General features: G+C 36.6%; 1 protein-coding gene across 2 annotated transcripts; it reads left to right on the top strand.

Moving 5' to 3' along the window:
* The first annotated feature begins 146 nt into the window (after positions 1–146).
* LOC109053686 (protocadherin Fat 4) lies at positions 147–18,077 on the top strand. 2 transcript variants are annotated; one of them, XM_042771363.1, is made up of 18 exons: positions 147–1,498; positions 3,229–3,427; positions 3,520–3,864; positions 5,648–6,558; positions 6,686–6,863; positions 7,214–7,394; positions 7,701–7,951; positions 8,052–12,380; positions 12,491–12,592; positions 13,106–13,407; positions 13,518–13,603; positions 13,720–13,893; positions 13,977–14,104; positions 14,190–14,407; positions 14,834–15,107; positions 15,210–15,919; positions 15,998–16,313; positions 16,956–18,077. In XM_042771363.1, the coding sequence occupies exons 1-18, from the start codon at positions 1,448–1,450 to the stop codon at positions 17,201–17,203; spliced, it is 9,003 nt and encodes a 3,000-aa protein (XP_042627297.1). In that variant the 5' UTR covers positions 147–1,447; the 3' UTR covers positions 17,204–18,077. The 2 variants fall into 2 exon arrangements, with proteins under 2 accessions (XP_042627297.1, XP_042627296.1); XM_042771362.1 differs by having other exon boundaries at positions 15,210–16,313.
* Positions 18,078–18,093: the final 16 nt, after the last annotated feature.

Below are 18,093 nucleotides of genomic sequence, written 5' to 3'. Positions count from 1 at the left end.
TTGCCTATGTAAACTATGCGTCATTAATATAGAGAATATTCCTGTTTAAAATATATTAAGGCACTCTAAGTGTTTTTACAATGTTTTGTCGCACTGTTTAATGATCGAAATATTGTCGCGGGTGCTTAATATGGATTGCCAATGGCCAAAACTTGCTTTTTGTTTACATACCTTTGTCTTGTTCTTTTGAAAGGTGATCTAAATATTTGCGGCTGTGAAACAGATGGAAAAATTACAGGCTTGTCCTGCAGTTCTATTAGATGTTTTGCCTCCGGGTCTTCCTATGGGGTCAGGGTCTTCCAGCCGGTCACGTGACTGAAAGCTAATGGGGTCTTATTATTATATTTGTAAGAAAGCACCTGCCTGACATATAAAGAAATAAACCAAATAATATAACAAAGACAAAATACTTGCTTTAGGAACAATAGAGCCAGAGTCAGCAGCAGAGTCCCTGCTGAAGTGATGACATGAACCGCGATGACACACACTACTCATCATGAATGATTTGTTTGTACTGAATGCAATGTATTAAATGCAGAAAAACAAAAGATAAGCAGGCAGTTCGTCGCGAAGCGGTATCAAAGACATTTCATGCATTCAGGCCGACAGGTGTCACTATCCAGCTTATTTCCATTTGTAAATTTTCTGTCTCATCCGTTTCCAGCTATTTTTAGCTGTACAAAACAGCTCGTTTTGCTGTTTGATATTGCAAAGTGTTGTGTTAATGTATTATCTTAATTATGAGCACACTGGTTTGTAGTGCAAACTGTTTCTCCGTTTATTGCATGTTGGTGCAGAGTTGCTTCAAGATTAAAATTCTTGTTCTTTTCTTTTATTGTACTGTTCAACGGCTGTCTGGTGGCTATTCTTTTACAGCTTCACTCCATTCATTCACCTTTGGGCGAGTGCCATGCTGGCATCCTCTGAATTCAAATGGAGAAAGAATGATGCCTGGCTGCCATGTGAGAGGCGGGGGAAACATTTAAATAGATAAATGTCTGTTCACATTAAATGTGGACCTGTTTTTATACAGTCTATGATGTGGACAGACCGATATGGCATCAAGCCACTGGAAGACATGAGACGACTTAAACTCAACTGGAGTTACAACTTAATACTCAAGTTAGATATCATAGACAGACATTAACTGTCATAAAATATCGAGAAACTATAAATTTTATTTGCCAATAATTATAAGTTATTATTAGTTTATTAACCGTTACCTGCGCGTTTTGGCGTTACACTTGGAGAGGCGGTGTATCTGGAAGCGCCAATAAAATCGTCAGCACAGGAGGACAATACCAGCCAAACACACACACACACACACACTGCCCACCACTGCACACTGGACAGAGAGATGGTACACATAAAGAACCAGTGGATCTTCAAATATGTGTTAATAAATAAGTTCTTATTTGTGTAGAGGGGTAAATGGACACGAGCAAAGATGAACAAGTTTGGATTAATACATCTCTGTATATTTTTCATGCACGCTACGGTGAGTATTTTTTGTACAAATAAATGTTTTTAATGTTTTTGTGAAAGACTTTTGTGACAGTGCTCAAGTTTTGAACAGTTTCCCTATCATGACATGCTTGATAAAAAATTGTCAGCACCTTCATTTAGTATGCATTAATTACATATATAATACAAATATTTAATATTTAATTAAATACAATGTTTATACAGTGATTCATATTTATATTACTTATATTTATCTTTATTACATATTTCATATAAATAATTAGAATTCAATGCATTTAAGTGTGTTTCATAAATTATACACTACCGTTCAAAAGTTTGGGATCAGTAAGACTTGTAATGTTTTTTTAAAGAAGTCTCTTCTGCTCATCAAGCATTGGAATCTTGCAAAATGTTATTAGAATATAAAATAATGGTTTCTGTTTAAATAACCTTTAAAATATAATTTATATCTGTGATGCAAAGCTGAATTTCCAGCATCATGACTCCAGTATAAAAGTGTCACATGATTCTTCAGAAATCATTCCAATATGCTGATTTATTATTAGAATTATCAATGTTGGCAAAAGTTGTACTGCCAAATATTTTTTTGGAAACTGTGATACTTTATTCAGGATTCTTTGATGAATAAAAAGTTAAAAAGAACAGCATTTATTCAAAATAGAAATCTTTTTTATCACTTCTTATCAATTTAACACATCCTTGCTGAATTAAAGGTTTCATTTCTTTCAAAAAAAGAAAGAATAAAAATTTACTGACCCCAAAACTTTTGAATGGTAGTATATATTGTTAAAAAAAGATTTCTATTTTTAATAAATGCTGTTCTTTTTAACTTTTTATTCATTAAAGAATCCTGAAAAAAAATATCACAGCTTCCAAAAAATATTTGGCTGTTGCCAACATTGATAATTCTAATAATAAATCAGTATATTAGAATGATTTCTGAAGGATCATGTGACACTTTATACTGGAGTCTTATACTGGATGCTGAAAATTCAGCTTTGCATCACAGATATAAATTATATTTTAAAGGATATTTAAATAGAAACCATTATTTTATATTCTAATAACATTTTGCAAGATTACAGTTTTTTTCTGCATTTTTGATCAAATAAATGCAGCCTTGATGAGCAGAAGAGACTTCTTTAAAAAACATTACAAGTCTTACTGATCCCAAACTTTTGAACGGTAGTGTATATTGTAATTAATTACAATGTTTATAGTTAAATTTGTCTGTTATACAAATGTAAATAAACAAGTGTGAGCTACTTGATGTAATGTAAGCTGACGAATACAAGAAATCGAAAAACACCTTTTCTATTTAAAAAAATAAATGGTAATGAAGTGAAAGTTTATGGTGCGTTTAGCTGAACAGGATTAGAACATTCCGTTTTATTCCCTGAGCCTCTCTTTGGATACCAGATTGTCCAGATCTAAGTTGACATTTTAGAGCTTAACAAAAGCAGGTACCTGGGGAACCCAAATAAAGACACATATTCAGGATGGCGTGGGATACTGTGGTAAGGAGAGCTTTCAAAGCACAGACCTTACACAAATCAAGGTGTATACTGTTGCCGCTTTTAGAAAAGGTCTCTCACAAAAGAGCCCTTTCCTGCACGTCATGTGGGATTTAATGGCCGAAACTGCTCCATGTTTCTTGTCCCACACCTGTGTTATGATATGCTATGATCCCAGCAGTGGCTAATTTAATTTATAAGTAAAGATTTTCTTCTTTTGTTCACACAGATTTTCTTCTATGGTGTTTGCTCTAACAGTTCACCATGGACACAGTGGGATAATAGTAATGAAAAGAAGTGGTTCAACATCTCAGCTCTGCCATCTACAAGCAAATCGGGCTTAGCTCCACTTCACAGTAGAAGGTTTACACAATTATCCTTTTCCAAAACTGTATATTCATTTGAAGTGAGGGAAGACACACCACCTGGTGAGCATTGCAGTTTTTATATTATATTATTTCTGTGTTGTCTAATCTTTTTTGTGGGGACTTTGTTGGATTATTGTCTGTTGCCTTCATAGGGACAATTGTGGGACATGTGGAGGCAGTATATAGTGAGGAGAATGAAACCTCAGTGTACTCTGTTCAGGAGGATGATGGTGATGGTCTTTTCCTTCTCAATCCACATTCTGGGGAATTCCTCCTGTCCCGTGCTCTGGATTTTGAGATGGAGCGCTACTACATCCTGACTGCAGCAGCTCAGCGGGGGGACAGTGAACTCACCAGGGTCAGAGTGTACTTCAGTGTGATCGATGTCAATGACAACCCACCAGTGTTCAGCCAGAATGCTTTTTCGGCCTCCATACCAGAAGACTCACCTGTTGGAATGTGCTTTCTAAATCTCAATGTTTCAGATCCAGATGAGGGTAACATTGCACTACATACACTACCATTTAAAAGAAAATAATAACTTTAGGATACATTATTTTTGGGGAAGTTGTGGCCTAGTGGTTAGAGAGTTTGACTCCTAACCCTAAGGTTGTGGGTTCGAGTCTTGGGAATGGCAATACCACGACTGTGGTGCCCTTGAGCAAGGCACCGAACCCCATCTGCTCCCCGGGGGCCATAGCATAAATAGCTGCCCACTGCTCCGGCTGTGTGTTCACGGTGTGTGTGTGTTCACTGCTGTCTGTGTGCACTTTGGATGGGTTAAATGCAGAGCACAAATTCTGAGTATGGGTCACCATACTTGGCTGTATTTCACTTTCACTTCACTTCACTCATTAAACTGATCAAAAGTGACAGTAAAGACTTTTAATGTAACAAAAAAATTTTTTCTTCAAATAATTACTCTTTTTTTTAACCATTGTATTCACTTAAGAATGCTGGAGAAAAGTATCATGGTCTCTGAAAATGTAGCTTTGCCATCTGTAGAGTATCATGTGTTCATCTTGTATCTATTGTTTAAGCCTGGTTTTTGATAATATTTCATCTTTGTTTTTGGTTTTTATAACTCCTTATCCAAATTGAGACACATTAAAGCAAAATGAGGATGCGTAAGAACACACAAGTCCATTCAATACAGAGTTAGCACAATGGATGCTACAGGTCATAGTTTTTATTTGCCTTCAAGCACAAAACCTCCAAGTTCACACTTTTGAAAAGCTTTGGGAAATGCAGAACTGGCTGAAGTGGTCTCATTAAATCTTACGTCATTTCTCCTTTGTTCTCCTTCAGTCTCTGGATAATGAATAGGGTTTTCTCTCTTGGGGATGCTGGCTACTGCTAATAATGGAGAACCCCTGTCTCAGCTTCTCTTATTTCAGGTTCAGGATAAAGCATATTATGTGTTCCACATATTCAGTTCACAGTGAAATTCACAGTTCCTTTTGACCCATTTGGGGAAGTTTTTGATGAGGTTGTTCAGGATTACACACAAGTTTAGCAACAAGAGTGACCACGATTATAGAGATATGTTTTGTTTTGTTCTGTACATTTGTTCTGGAAATATGTTGTCTAGAGATGTTATACCAAAACAATTACTTTCAGCCTCAGGGATTAACTTTTATGTTGCTTTTGGATTTGTAACTAGCCTTTTACTTAATTGCCAAGCTTTTTGCATGCAAATCTGGAAATTATTAATATCACTTTTGCCATCATCTAACACAAGTTAATCTTTAAAAACACTGATAATTGAATAATGCTATTAATTGTATTTTTTATCAAATCTTAAAATTAATATCCATTTTTCATACTGGATGTCTATATTCATGTGTAGCACTTTATATTTTAGTGTTTTATTCTAAGTTATTTAGACAAAATAGTGTAGAATTTTAATATTAGCCATTTATGTAATCATACCACAACATGAAAATAATTATACATTTATTCGTATCAACCAGAATTTTAATTAGTGCATAGTCCGTAGTTTATTCTGTACATATTTAGTGGATTATTATTACATTTTTATTTTTTATCCTTCCGTTATATAATTCTCATCACTGATAGGATTAGACTTTATAGCAAAACGGTTGATTTCAGCCTCAGGGATTGAAGTTTATTTCCTATAATTGGCCTATCTGGCCTTTTTCTAAAATACTGAGCTTTTATATGTAAAAACTAATATCACCTGCTCCTGTCATTGCATTATAAGTGTGTTTAATGTTTGCTAGTGTAATTCAGGTACTGTTTTTTTCTTGCATCTGACAGGTATATATGGAGAAGTGGATTTGATAGTGACATCTGGAAATCTTGAGAACAAATTCTCTATAAACCAGCGTCAAGCTCTATGTCTAAGAGGGGAGTTAGACAGAGAGACAAATGCAATGTATAGCCTCATTGTCCAGGCCAGTGATCACACTCTACCTACAGAGGCTCGACTTACAACCTCAGTGCATGTCACCGTCTACATTCTGGATGTCAATGACAACTCCCCTCTCATCACGACCCCCAATACTGTTAGTTTTCCAGAGAACGCACCTCTTCATTCTGTCGTTACGGTTATACAGGCCACAGATGCTGATGCTGGATCCAATGGTGAAGTTGTTTTCAGTTTTGAGAGTGCAGAAGAAGAACCGTTTAGTATAAATAGTTCAACTGGGGTTGTGTACCTGCAGAAGCCATTGGACAGAGAAAGCGAGGATGTTCTCACAGTCACACTGAATGTCAAAGATAAAGGTGTTCCTTCGTTGTTCAGCTTAATGAACCTCACAGTGCTTATTGAGGATGTAAATGATCACAATCCAGAGTTCACTCAAAGCTCCTACAGTCTTTCAGTTTATGAGAATGTACCTCGTGGAACAAGCCTGCTCAGAGTTAACGCGTGTGATCAAGATATTGGGTCAAATGGGCAGGTGCGGTTCTCTGTCTCAGAGAGTGAGTTCATGGTAGACTCTGTTCTTGGTGTGGTCTCGGTGATAGACAAGATGGACCGTGAGAAGAAGCATTTCTACAGCTTTTTTGTTATAGCAGAAGACCAGGGAGATATTCAAAGGTCCACCACAGCAACCATTAACATCACAGTCCTGGACGTTAATGACTGTGTTCCTCTTTTATCATCTGAATCACTGATATTACATGTCTTTGAAAATGGGCAAGACTCTTCTCAGCACTCCCATCAGGTACGTAATATGAAATGGACTTCTGATTTAGTTAACTCACTTCAGTTAAATCTGAAACTGTTTTTCATATTTAAATTTTAAAATATTGTTAAGTGATTCATGAAGATGTGAAAAATGTCTTTTGTAGATACATGCTTCTGATGAAGACTCTAATGAAGTTAACGGTCAGCTGACATATTCTATAGAATCAGGAAATGAAGAAAGTCTCTTCTCACTTCATCCCAATGGAACGTTCCAAATCTTAGAAAATCTTGATAGGGAACTGAAAAGCCAATACATGTTAAAAGTTATTGCTGTTGATTCAGGTAATTATTTGTCTCATTACCTCAATGTCTCTTGAGATATAACCACTTCATTTGCTAGTTTATAGGTTAGTTTGCTATTCTAGGGATGCAATAATCTTAAAATGAATATTTTCATACGGTACACTATAATGTTGTGATGCCTAAATTTAAAACTATTTATTTGATGTTTTTAGAGATTTATTTTAAATTTAAATATCATATCTAATTTTAACATTTCCCATATACCGGTTATCAACCTTAACAGGAAAATAATTATTGATTTATTGGTGTCAGTGATTTTTAATTGGTGCATCCCAAATTTAAGTACAAATTCAGATAATTTTTCTAATTTCTTTGTTCATTCATTCTAGGATTTCCATCACTGACTGGCACAGGCACCTTGGTTATTGTTGTTGATGATGTCAATGACAACATTCCAATATTTGACAGAGAGTCGTTCAGTACTCACATATTGGAGGATTCTCCTGTTGGGACTGTTTTTCTGAGAGTTACAGCATCAGATTTAGATGATGGTAGCAATGGACAGCTAAGGTAATTTGATAATTACACTAATGTGGCCATAATGTTAGCGTTTTCAGTAAAATCACTTTCACACTTGTTTTTGTCTTATATGAGCTATAGTGTTATTTTAGTGTTATTAATTTATATTTAGAATATACTGTTTATATTTAAGGTTAAATTGTTGTCTAATATTTGTATTTTATTTTATTTCAGCTTTATTTCAGTTACCAAAAGCAATTTTTGATCTTTTTTTTTTTAAACAACAAAAATACTGATATTAGCCTGTGTGATTTAATATAATTGACTGTAAAAATGTAACTTATATTTCACTTGTAGATATTCTTTAGATGGCCTAGATATTCCTTTTTCCATCAATGAAACATCTGGAGATTTATTCACTGTAAGTGCCTTGGACAGAGAGACAGCATCTTTTTACAGATTTTTAGTGACTGTCACTGATGGACATCCCACGAAGCCTCTTTCCAGTTCAGCTGTTGTTTCAATAACAGTTGAGGATGTGAATGATCACTTACCATCCTTTCTTTATGGACCATATGTGGCTAATGTTCCTGCTGGGATAACCAAAGGTGAATATACACTATTGTGATGACCTTAATAGCAGTTATCTGGTGTTTTTAGACCATTAACATTTGGTTCAAATAAACTTGTGTTCCCTGTATTTTACAGGATCAGTTGTCTGCACAGTGATGGCAGAAGATGCAGATGCTGGAATGAATGCAAAACTAAATTTTTCTCTGCATGGCCAACATGCCTATCTCTTCTCCATTAACTCTCGCACAGGAACAGTGTTCATAACAGATTCTGTGAAGAAAAGAAATGATATCACAGTTGAAGTTCATGTGCAGGATGGAGCAGATCTGCCAAAAATGGACACAACAACTTTGACTGTCAGATTCCAGAATGATACATACTTTCCTCATGTTGTAGTCCAAGTTTATAAGGACGTCCTCTCTGAGGATTCACCCAAAGGGACCCTGGTGGCGATTGTCACTGCAGAAACACAAAGAAACGCACCAGTGTCTTTCTATCTGGCCTCTGGAAACTTTGGAGAGGTTTTTGAACTTCACCACAGCACTGGTGAGCTGACTGTCAAGGATCCCTTAGATTTTGAAAGCAACATGCATTTTCATCTAATAGTTGAAGCCAGAGACTCAGGGATACCACCTTTTTCATCATATGCTGAACTTAATTTGAATATCAGTGACGTAAATGATAACCCACCAGTGTTCTCGCAAAACATCTACAAATGTGAAGTGTATGAGAACATGGCTTCAAGTAGAGCGTGCAATGTGTTAGCAACTGATGCAGACTCTGGAGTGTTTGCAGAGGTGGAGTATTTCATTTTGGCTGGTAACATTGAGGGTGCATTTAAAATAGACAAAATTCGTGGCATTCTTTCCACAACAAAACGTTTGGATCGAGAAAAAATACCACATTATAATCTCACCCTCAAGGCCATTGATAAAGAAAACAACAGTCTTTCAGCCACTGCAGCAGTTATCATTGTAGTTCTTGACACAAATGATCATGCACCTCGTTTCTCACAGATTTTCATCACAGAGGTTCCTGAGGATGCTCCTCTTGGCTTTTCAATCATTCAGATAACTGCTACAGATGAAGATGTTGGTCTAAATGCTGTCATTGAATATACAATAATCAGCCAAAATAGTGATTTCCCATTTAGTATTGATAAAACCACAGGCATTATACTAGTACTGCATCCTTTGGACAGAGAAGATCAAGATCATTATATAGTAAAGGTTAACGCCAATGATTCTGCTTGGAGCATCAGCACAGACATCACCATAGACATTACAGATGTCAACGACAACACACCGATCTTCTATCAACCGCGTTACTCTCTCACTGTTCCTGAGATGAAGATGCATGAAGTTTTCCTTCTCCAAATTAGTGCTACTGACCGGGATCTTGGTGAGAATGCCCAAATCCTTTACTTCATTGACCCACCAAATGAACTTTTTTTGGTTAATGCATCAACTGGGGAAATTTCAACCAAACAGCCCATTGTTCTCCATGAATCTGAATCTGTTAATTTGACTTTCACGGTTGTGGCATCTGACTGTGGCAGTGTTCCTTTGAACAGCTCTAGCATTGTTTCAGTGACATTAGTACGGCATAATCAGTTCCCACCCTCGTTTTTACCCTTCAGGACGTTAGTACCAGTCCCTTTAACCCTGGATGTTAGAACAGAAGTGATCCAAATATCTGCTGTAGATCAAGATTCTCTTGTAAGGAACAACAGTGTTGAGTACTTCAATAGTGGTGGCAATGGATCTCTTTACTTTGAGGTAGAACAGAACAGTGGAAGAGTGCTGGTAAATAAAACTTTAGCAAATAGCCTTAGTACCATCCTAACACTTCAAATCACTGCCAAAGATAAAGGCCTTCCTCCTTTTTCTGCACAGACTGAAATCAGTTTTGAAGTTACCCATGAGAACCTTTTTGCACCACATTTTCTTAACAGAAAAGTGGAGTTTTTTGTTCCGGAAGATTTGCCCATTGGTTCAGTTATTGGAAAAATTCAAGGCAAAGATAAAGATGTTGGCATCAATGGTGTTATTTCCTATTCTTTTGATGGTGGGAATGAAAATGGATTGTTTTCCATAGGACAGTTTTCAGGATTGATAATGCTGGTTAAAACACTTGACTTTGAGGAATTCGAAACTCACCATCTAAACGTCATTGCCGAGGATGGAGGCTGGCATCCCAAGATGGAGAGACTTAATATCACAGTATATGTAACAGATTTAAACGATAACCCTCCTGTTTTTACATCCACAAATTACATTGCCACTGTTTCAGAAAATGCTTTAATTGGTACCTCAGTTTTGCAGGTTTGGGCGAAGGATGCTGACACAGGAATTCACTCCCAAATCACATATTCGCTTATTGCAGGAGACATCCATGTCTTCTATTTGGACACCAAAAATGGTACAATCACTACTTCAGAGATATTTGATTATGAGCAAAAACAGCATTTTGAACTTACAGTCAAGGCCACCAACATCGGCTTTCCATATTTGTTTGATATTGCCCGTATACGCATCCAGATCGCTGGCCTCAATGAATTCATCCCTGCTTTCCAAAAACATATATATAACTTCACAGTGTCAGAGGCTTTGCCACCACAAACTGAAATAGGAAGGGTTGTTGCCATTGACTATGACCAAGGGCCTGATGGAGAAGTGTTTTATGTACTTGCAGGACAAAGTAAAAAAGCTAATTTTGTGGTGGACGAGCATACGGGAATAATATATATCTCGAAAGATTTGAAAAATCGCCTCCAAAATAATGAAATCCTACGGGTGCTGGCAAAAAACAGAGGGGCCATTACAGGATTTAATGTTGATGAGGCATTGATACATCTACACATACTAGATGAAAACGATCCCCCTAAGTTTGATTCAATGCTTTACACCGCAGCAGTGTCAGAGGACATCTCGATTGGGACATCCATAACTAAAGTCAAAGCGGTGGACCAGGATGTGATCCTAGAATGGAGCAGGTTCTCTTATAGCATTGAACATGGAAATATCAATAGTTCCTTCATTATAGATCCCGTCAGTGGGGTAATTTCCGTTAACAGTCACCTGGATAGAGAAATGTGGGCCTTCTATAACCTGACGGTCATTGCTGTTGATGAGGGCTCTCCTGCTGTAACCGGAAGCACGAAGGTAGCTATCGCCATCTCTGATGTCAATGACAATCCTCCCAAACTGCTGACCACAGAAGGGTTTATTCGAGAAAACCAACCTGCTGGCACTCTGGTCTCCAACTTAGCAGCCACAGATGATGATCTTCCTCCAAATCAAGGTCCTTTCACGTACTGGATGATGAGACCTGCTGAGGGTTTTTCACTGTCATCTGATGGCGTTCTTGTTACCTCAAGACCCTTTGATCGGGAACGCAACCCTTTTTTTCATATACATATTGTGGTTCAAGATGCTGGTAAGCCACCAATGTCCTCCACCGCTTTGTTTCATGTTAAAGTTCTTGATGAAAATGACAATGCACCGCTCCAGAGAAACATTAATATATTGGTGAAATATTATGGAAGTTCCTTCCCAGGAGGACTTATCGGAAATGTAAGACCGTCTGATCAGGACGAACTGGATGTGTTCAACTGTACAATCAAAAATGGGCCACTTAGGATGTTTAGTTTCCCATTTGGGATGTGTAATTTGTGGTCCTCCCCTTACCAAGGAGAGGCAACATATAATATTTCAGTTGAAGGGAGTGACCAGCTCCACCCTTCGGTCAACAACAGCATCTACATCAATTACAAAGGCTTTACCAATGTCTCTCTGGACAATTGCGTGTTGTTCTACATCTCTATCTCAACTCTTGAGGAATTTCTGTCTTTGAAGTATTTAAAATTTGTCAAAGCTTTGGATAGCCTCTTTAACCTACAAGCATCCAAAACGCATGTGTTTGGAATGAAGCTGCAAGGAGATAAAATGCTGCTTCTTGCTGCAGTGAAAAGCTACAATGGTCAGTATCTAACTGGAGAGGTGGCAAGCGGAATATCAAACATGCATAAAAAGTTACTAGAAGCACAAAGCAATGTGACTATATCCCAAATAACTAGTGACCCATGTATGCTCCGTCCTTGCCATAATGGTGGCACCTGCAATAGAAATATTCACATCAGTCAGGAAGTTGCTGTGTTGGAAAGCTCTAGTCTTATATTTGTATCTCCATATTTTGTGGAGATCTTTAACTGCTCTTGTCGAGTAGGCTTTACAGGTGATGCATGTGAGCTAGATTTTGATGAATGTGCCAAGGAGCCTTGTAAAAATGGGGGAAACTGCTACAACAATCCAGGAACTTATTTTTGTCAATGCAAAGATGGATTCTCAGGACCGCACTGTACTATAGTTGAAAATGAATGTCAAACAGTGATTTGTTTAAATGGAGGAACGTGCTGGAACAGACAGGGAGGGTTTATCTGTGATTGCAGCCCAGGCTATGAAGGTATGCTCATATAACTCATGTAATAAATCACTTTGTGTGTGTGTGTGTGTGTGTATATCTAATTCTATTGATTGGTTGTAAATTTAATTAACCACTTATTTTTGTCACAGGAACATTTTGCGATCATATTGTTGACCACTGTGCTTCCTCCCCTTGTGTATATGGAAACTGCTCCAGTTTTTTAACAGGTTACTCTTGCCAATGTCCATTTGGTAAGCAGAACTTTTATGTCTACTTTTATTTTATATATGATTCAGTTTGTGTCTTGATTTTGTGATATCGCCCATAGGTACATATTTGAAATATTGAATTATTTTTTAATTGTAAAATTAATAAAAAAAAGTGTTGTTGTTTGTCATTCAATTTTGTATTATCTCAAATATTTTTAAATGTGTAATTAAATTCAATGTATTTTTTATAATCACTATATTAAAATGATATTATTTTTAATAATAAAAAATATTAATGTATTTAGTAAAATTATTATTTGTTGTATATAAAGTAAATAAAAGCAATATAATAAAGTAAATATATTTATATAATATAATATATTTATAAATAATACATATTGAATAATACAATTTATGATTTTTATTTAATATCATTTTAAAATAGAAAATTGAATGAATAGGGCATATTTCATTACTGAAATCAGTTTATTAATTATTATGTTAATTTTAAAAGATATATTCCTGATTATGTCTGACATTCCTATTTATTGTTAGGTGTGAGCGGAGTCGATTGTGATAAGCACAGTTTTGGCTTTCAGGAACTTTCTTATATAGAATTTCCTCCATTGGATCCACAGCACAACTTCATCTATTTGGAATTTGCGACTGTTCAGCAAAACGCTTTGCTTTTGTACAATCATGGTGACCCATCATCTTCAGACTTCCTGGCCCTTGAAATAGTGAGTGGAAGACTGTGCCTGTCTTATGATCTTGGATCTGGAGTCATAAAACTGGAAACAGGCAAGATAGTGGCTGATGGAAGTTTTCACAACATCACTGTAAGAAGAACTGGAAATGTACGTGATTCCCATACATTATTATTTTTCAGTCTTAGGAATCAATCAAGCCAATTTTGTGAAAGATTTATGAGATATTTTGCAGGTGTACATGCTTTTGTGTCTCTCAGATAGCCTCTCTAGAAATAGACAACTGCTCTGTCAATGAACCTCAAGGCTTTTGCTTGTTGCAAAATGGTGCCACTGGAACCCAAAGGTAGTATTTAGTTTAATCTCACAATTTTGTTGAAGATTAAACATACTATTAAACATAATTACAAACTGCCATTATTTGTTTATGTAACTGAACCTTTAATTTACATTCACAAACAGGACTCTGGAAGTGAGCTCAAATAACATGACGTTTGGTAGCGTAAAGTCCATTGATGTCATTTTACAGAGGCAAATCAGGACTCATGACTTTGTTGGCTGTATGAGAAACATGCAAGTGAACAACTTCAGTCCAGATTCCTTAAAATCTTTGGCATCCCAGAATGTTCTTAATCGGTCAGTTTCAAAAAGAATCTTTGTAAATCAAAATTTTTTCTATTATAATGCAATGTTTCAGTTGATTTCTTTTTGATGATCAGATGTCCACGAGGAGGTATTCCTCCCTGTGAAACCGCAGTGTGTTTGAACGAAGGAGTTTGTCAAGACCGATGGTCGCACCATCGCTGCCAGTGTAGAGACCAATTCACAGGACCCAACTGTGCTATGAGTAATTTCATTCATATCTGTTGTTGTTTTTTAATGTGATAGTTCAACGTTTAAAGTCTTAAAGTGAATGCAATTCTTTCTAATAGATTTGGCTGAGCAGAATGTATTGTTTCTAAACGGGGAGGCCTACATTGAGTTTGCCGTCAAGGAAACCTACAGAAGAAACCAGCTTCTCCAAGCCATTCTGGATGGGAAGGACGGAGACTCTCAGGGATTTGATAGTGTTGAAATCAAGATGAGGACTGTCAGGACAAATGGTGTTTTGGTTGTGTGCTGGTGTCAAACCGCTCATCTAAAACTTAAGGTGAGCTCTGAGATAATTTTAAAGGAATATTCAATACAAATTAATCTCAGTTGATAGTGTTTGCAGTATTATGTTGATTACAGCAAAAAATCATTTCAACTTAAAAAAAAAAAAAATTCGAGGTTACAGTGAGGCTCTTATAATGAAAGTAAAAGATGACAGTTTTGGAAGATTTAAAGCAGAAATGTGAAGTTTACATTTTTATAAAATCACTTACGTTAATTCTTCTATTAATTGTGTTAAATCTTATGTATTATTTAAGCTGTAAAGTTGTTCATGCCCTTTTTAAATTAATTTAGGAGTTTTAACCATGTTGTCCTGGCAACAAAATTGTAAAACTGAATATAAATTACTGTACTACTTTGTCAGTGTTGTCTGATAAATCTGCTAGTTCAGTTCATAACATGTTTTCTCTTGCCTCCTCAGATATCAGATGGAAAACCTCTGTATGTGTTCACCAATGTCACATCTGGTCAGCGGCTAGAGCTCTCAGTGGAGAGAAATGTATCCGATGGACAGTGGCATGTTCTTCAGTTGCGCAGAAGAGGCTCATACATCTCTCTGTTTCTGGATGAACGGCCTGTAGTGAACACCACCAATGGCACCATAACTCACTCGGCATTCTTAGTGGAGACCATCTTTCTGGGCTCTGCTCCACTGAGAGAATCCAAAGATGTCCCAGGGATGATCCAAAACTTAGGTTAGATTGCCCCTGATTTGTTGTTTAGTTGTTTAGTTGCAATGCTGCAACCCACCAAAAGCAGGGTTTTTGTTGCTTATGTTGCTTTTCTTGGTTTTCCAGGTTTCAGAGGGTGTGTGGAATACATCAAATTCAATGGTCGTCTCCTGTCCTTCAATGGCTACAATGAGATAGTCGATGCCAGCTCCAGCCCACCTGTCTTCCAAACCTTCTGCGTCTCTCCAAACCACTGTGTTCTGACTCCATGTCTAAAGGATTCCTGTCTATCTGAGCCCTGCTGGAATGATAGTGACTGTGGATCTTCTTCCAAAGAAGACTACTGGTGCATCTGTCTGCACAATGTGTCATCGTGTGGACCTTGCTTATCTGATGACGTCCACAGTGAGGCCTGTTCTCAAACCCAAAAGAGTGTCCCCTTATGGATTGTAGCAGTCACTCTTCCCATTGCTCTCATTCTTCTGATCCTAGTTCTCTGTATTGTCCTCAAAAGACAAGGCAAAAACTGTGAGGGTGAAAAGAGGAGTCAAATCTACCTGATGCCACCAAGCAAACAGCATGGCAGGGATAACCTGGCATTTAGTTTAGGCCCTGCTGATGAGTCTTCTCGGAATGTCTCAAATGAAGCCTGCAAGCAACCAGATCTGATAAAACCAAGGGATTCTATGCAGGGAGTGGAAATCTATTTTGAAAGTGGGTCTTCTTGTCATGTCTCAGGTTTTGGAGGGAGTGAACTGGAATACTATGAGATTGACAGCACATACTCGGATGTGAAGACCCTACAGCTGAAGAAGGAGGATGAACGTGGAGATCAGGTGAATTGCAATCCAAAAGTTTCTCAATCCATCATGCAACCTCAAATGAATCATAATGCATCTCCTAAACTTCATCAGAGAACATCTGGAGGTGATTTTCACCAGTGGCAACGTCAATCCCAACTGTTCTTCAAGAGAAAACTGGATCCTGATCTGACAGGCCCTCCACAACATCTCTCAGCAGATGAGGTTGAGAAACTGAACAACCCACGGGACCACAAGGGATACCCACATCAGAATTTCAGAGAGTGTCCCATAAAGCCGTGCAGAGATGGGCCAGTAGAGACATCATCAGAGAGTGAAAGTCACTGCTCCTTCACCGGCTCAGAGTTTGATTGTGAGAGAGAACTGTCACTCATCAGCTCACATGACAAAGATGAACATCCACCTGAAGGCAAGGACACGTGCAGTTTCAATAATCGTTCACCTAAATTAAACATGTTTATAAAGATAGGGTGAATATTGGTTTGACCCTTTAGTTGTAATATTCAGAAATCCCATACATACATACATACATACATACATACAGTATATACACTAAATTAAACTTTATTTGTTTAAAAAAAATATTTAAACTTAAATGTAAAAATTGAACAAATTAAGTTTTTGTTTGTTCATTTAGTTATTTTTATTTTTTTTATTCACATGGGTCAGGATTAAATGAGTTACTTTTTAACAGTAAATATTGATTAATCAGCAGATCATGCAACTTTTTAACAACTGACAGCTTTATATTTATTATTTCTGTATGCTAGAGAAAAATGTGCAAACCAAACAAAAGGTTCAGTTTTTAATCTAGTTAATCACAACACTGCACCAATGAATAGTGACATTTTGTGGTTGGACCAAATGAAGAAAAAATATAATAATATTAATAATAAACAAGTAGCTCTTCTGTAGTTTGAGCGCTATCTAGTGGCCATTTAATTTCTGTCCACCACCAGAGCCTTCCGAATGTCACACTGTGTTTAAGGAAACAAAAGACCTTTACTTTCTTACCTTATGATACTCCCCCCACCCCACCCCACTGTTTCAGCTGCAGATTGGTCCAGAGGACAGTTTATTCTGATAGCCCCTTCACCCTTCAGAGATGTGGTCACATCCCCCTCCGTCCAGAGTCTTCCAAACACCTCTGTCTCAGGCGGGATCCAGCAGCTTGAGAATCTCCTAAATATAGGAGTTCATTTTAACACCTATGCAGATGTGTTTGAGGACATAGCCAGCTTACCGACCCATCAGCCAAATGACTGCGGATTTCAGAGTGATCAAGAGGAAATCATTTGAAAGAATGTTAAAAACAAGGTACAGAGTTCATTTATCATTCATGTACTTTAAATCACTGACCAAAACTAGACCAGTGAAATACTGGTGAATCATTCCTTTCATAAGAACATTAATAAAAGTGTAAAAATACTATGTATAATATATGGAAGGCATATGTTAAAGCACATAGTAATTTTACCAAAAGTGACTTAATCATCAATACTGTATATAATCTTGTTACATTGGCGCCATCTGTTGTCAGATCTTTAACTTTTGCATCTGTTTATATCCTACACTTGAATGTTTCCAATGTGCTAAGGAAAGAAAAAGTTCATTGAACAGAAATGTACCTTTTGTAATATCATTATTCTATAGTGGGGTAAGTTGTCACAATTACAATTACATTTTTGCAAACAGATGTTAAAATCAACTGTGTACAATTCCAACTTGTGAGAAATTATTTTTAATTTGCCCCATAAACATGAAAAAATTAATAATTATAAAAACTCACAAGACACATGCAAGATAAAAAATATATTGTTTTGATTTAATATATACATTTTTAAAGGCACAGTGTAATCATTCAGAGAGATGAAGATCCCACAGTTCCTTATAGTTTGAATGAAACTAATTTATTATATGAAGTTTTTAATGTATTAGTTATCAAAGCAATTTTTGTTGCTTAGGACTGCACAATTTAGGACACATTAAGCAGCGATAGTCAAAGATGATTTATTTAATCAACAGATGACAGTATTAATGAATAAAATATGATGTCTTGGAAAAGTGACAGTAAAGAGTGATTTGTTATCTTTGCTAATTATGTTTTTGGTTCTTTATTAGGCAATAAAAATGGTCAATAAATGGTTAAAAATGCAACAAAATGTGTAATATGTCCTTACTCTGCAACA

Source organism: Cyprinus carpio, chromosome A15 (genome assembly GCF_018340385.1).
Source record: "Cyprinus carpio isolate SPL01 chromosome A15, ASM1834038v1, whole genome shotgun sequence".
Taxonomy (NCBI): domain Eukaryota; kingdom Metazoa; phylum Chordata; class Actinopteri; order Cypriniformes; family Cyprinidae; genus Cyprinus; species Cyprinus carpio.
This window is presented reverse-complemented; position numbering and strand designations above follow the sequence as displayed.

Excerpts from the sequence above, each read along its gene's own strand:
- LOC109053686 (XM_042771362.1), top strand. The coding sequence starts at position 1,448 with ATGAACAAGTTTGGATTAATACATCTCTGTATATTTTTCATGCACGCT. Across the intron at positions 3,865-5,647 it reads TGTTTCAGATCCAGATGAGG|GTATATATGGAGAAGTGGAT; the intron begins GTAACATTGCAC and ends TGCATCTGACAG. Across the intron at positions 7,952-8,051 it reads TCCTGCTGGGATAACCAAAG|GATCAGTTGTCTGCACAGTG; the intron begins GTGAATATACAC and ends TGTATTTTACAG.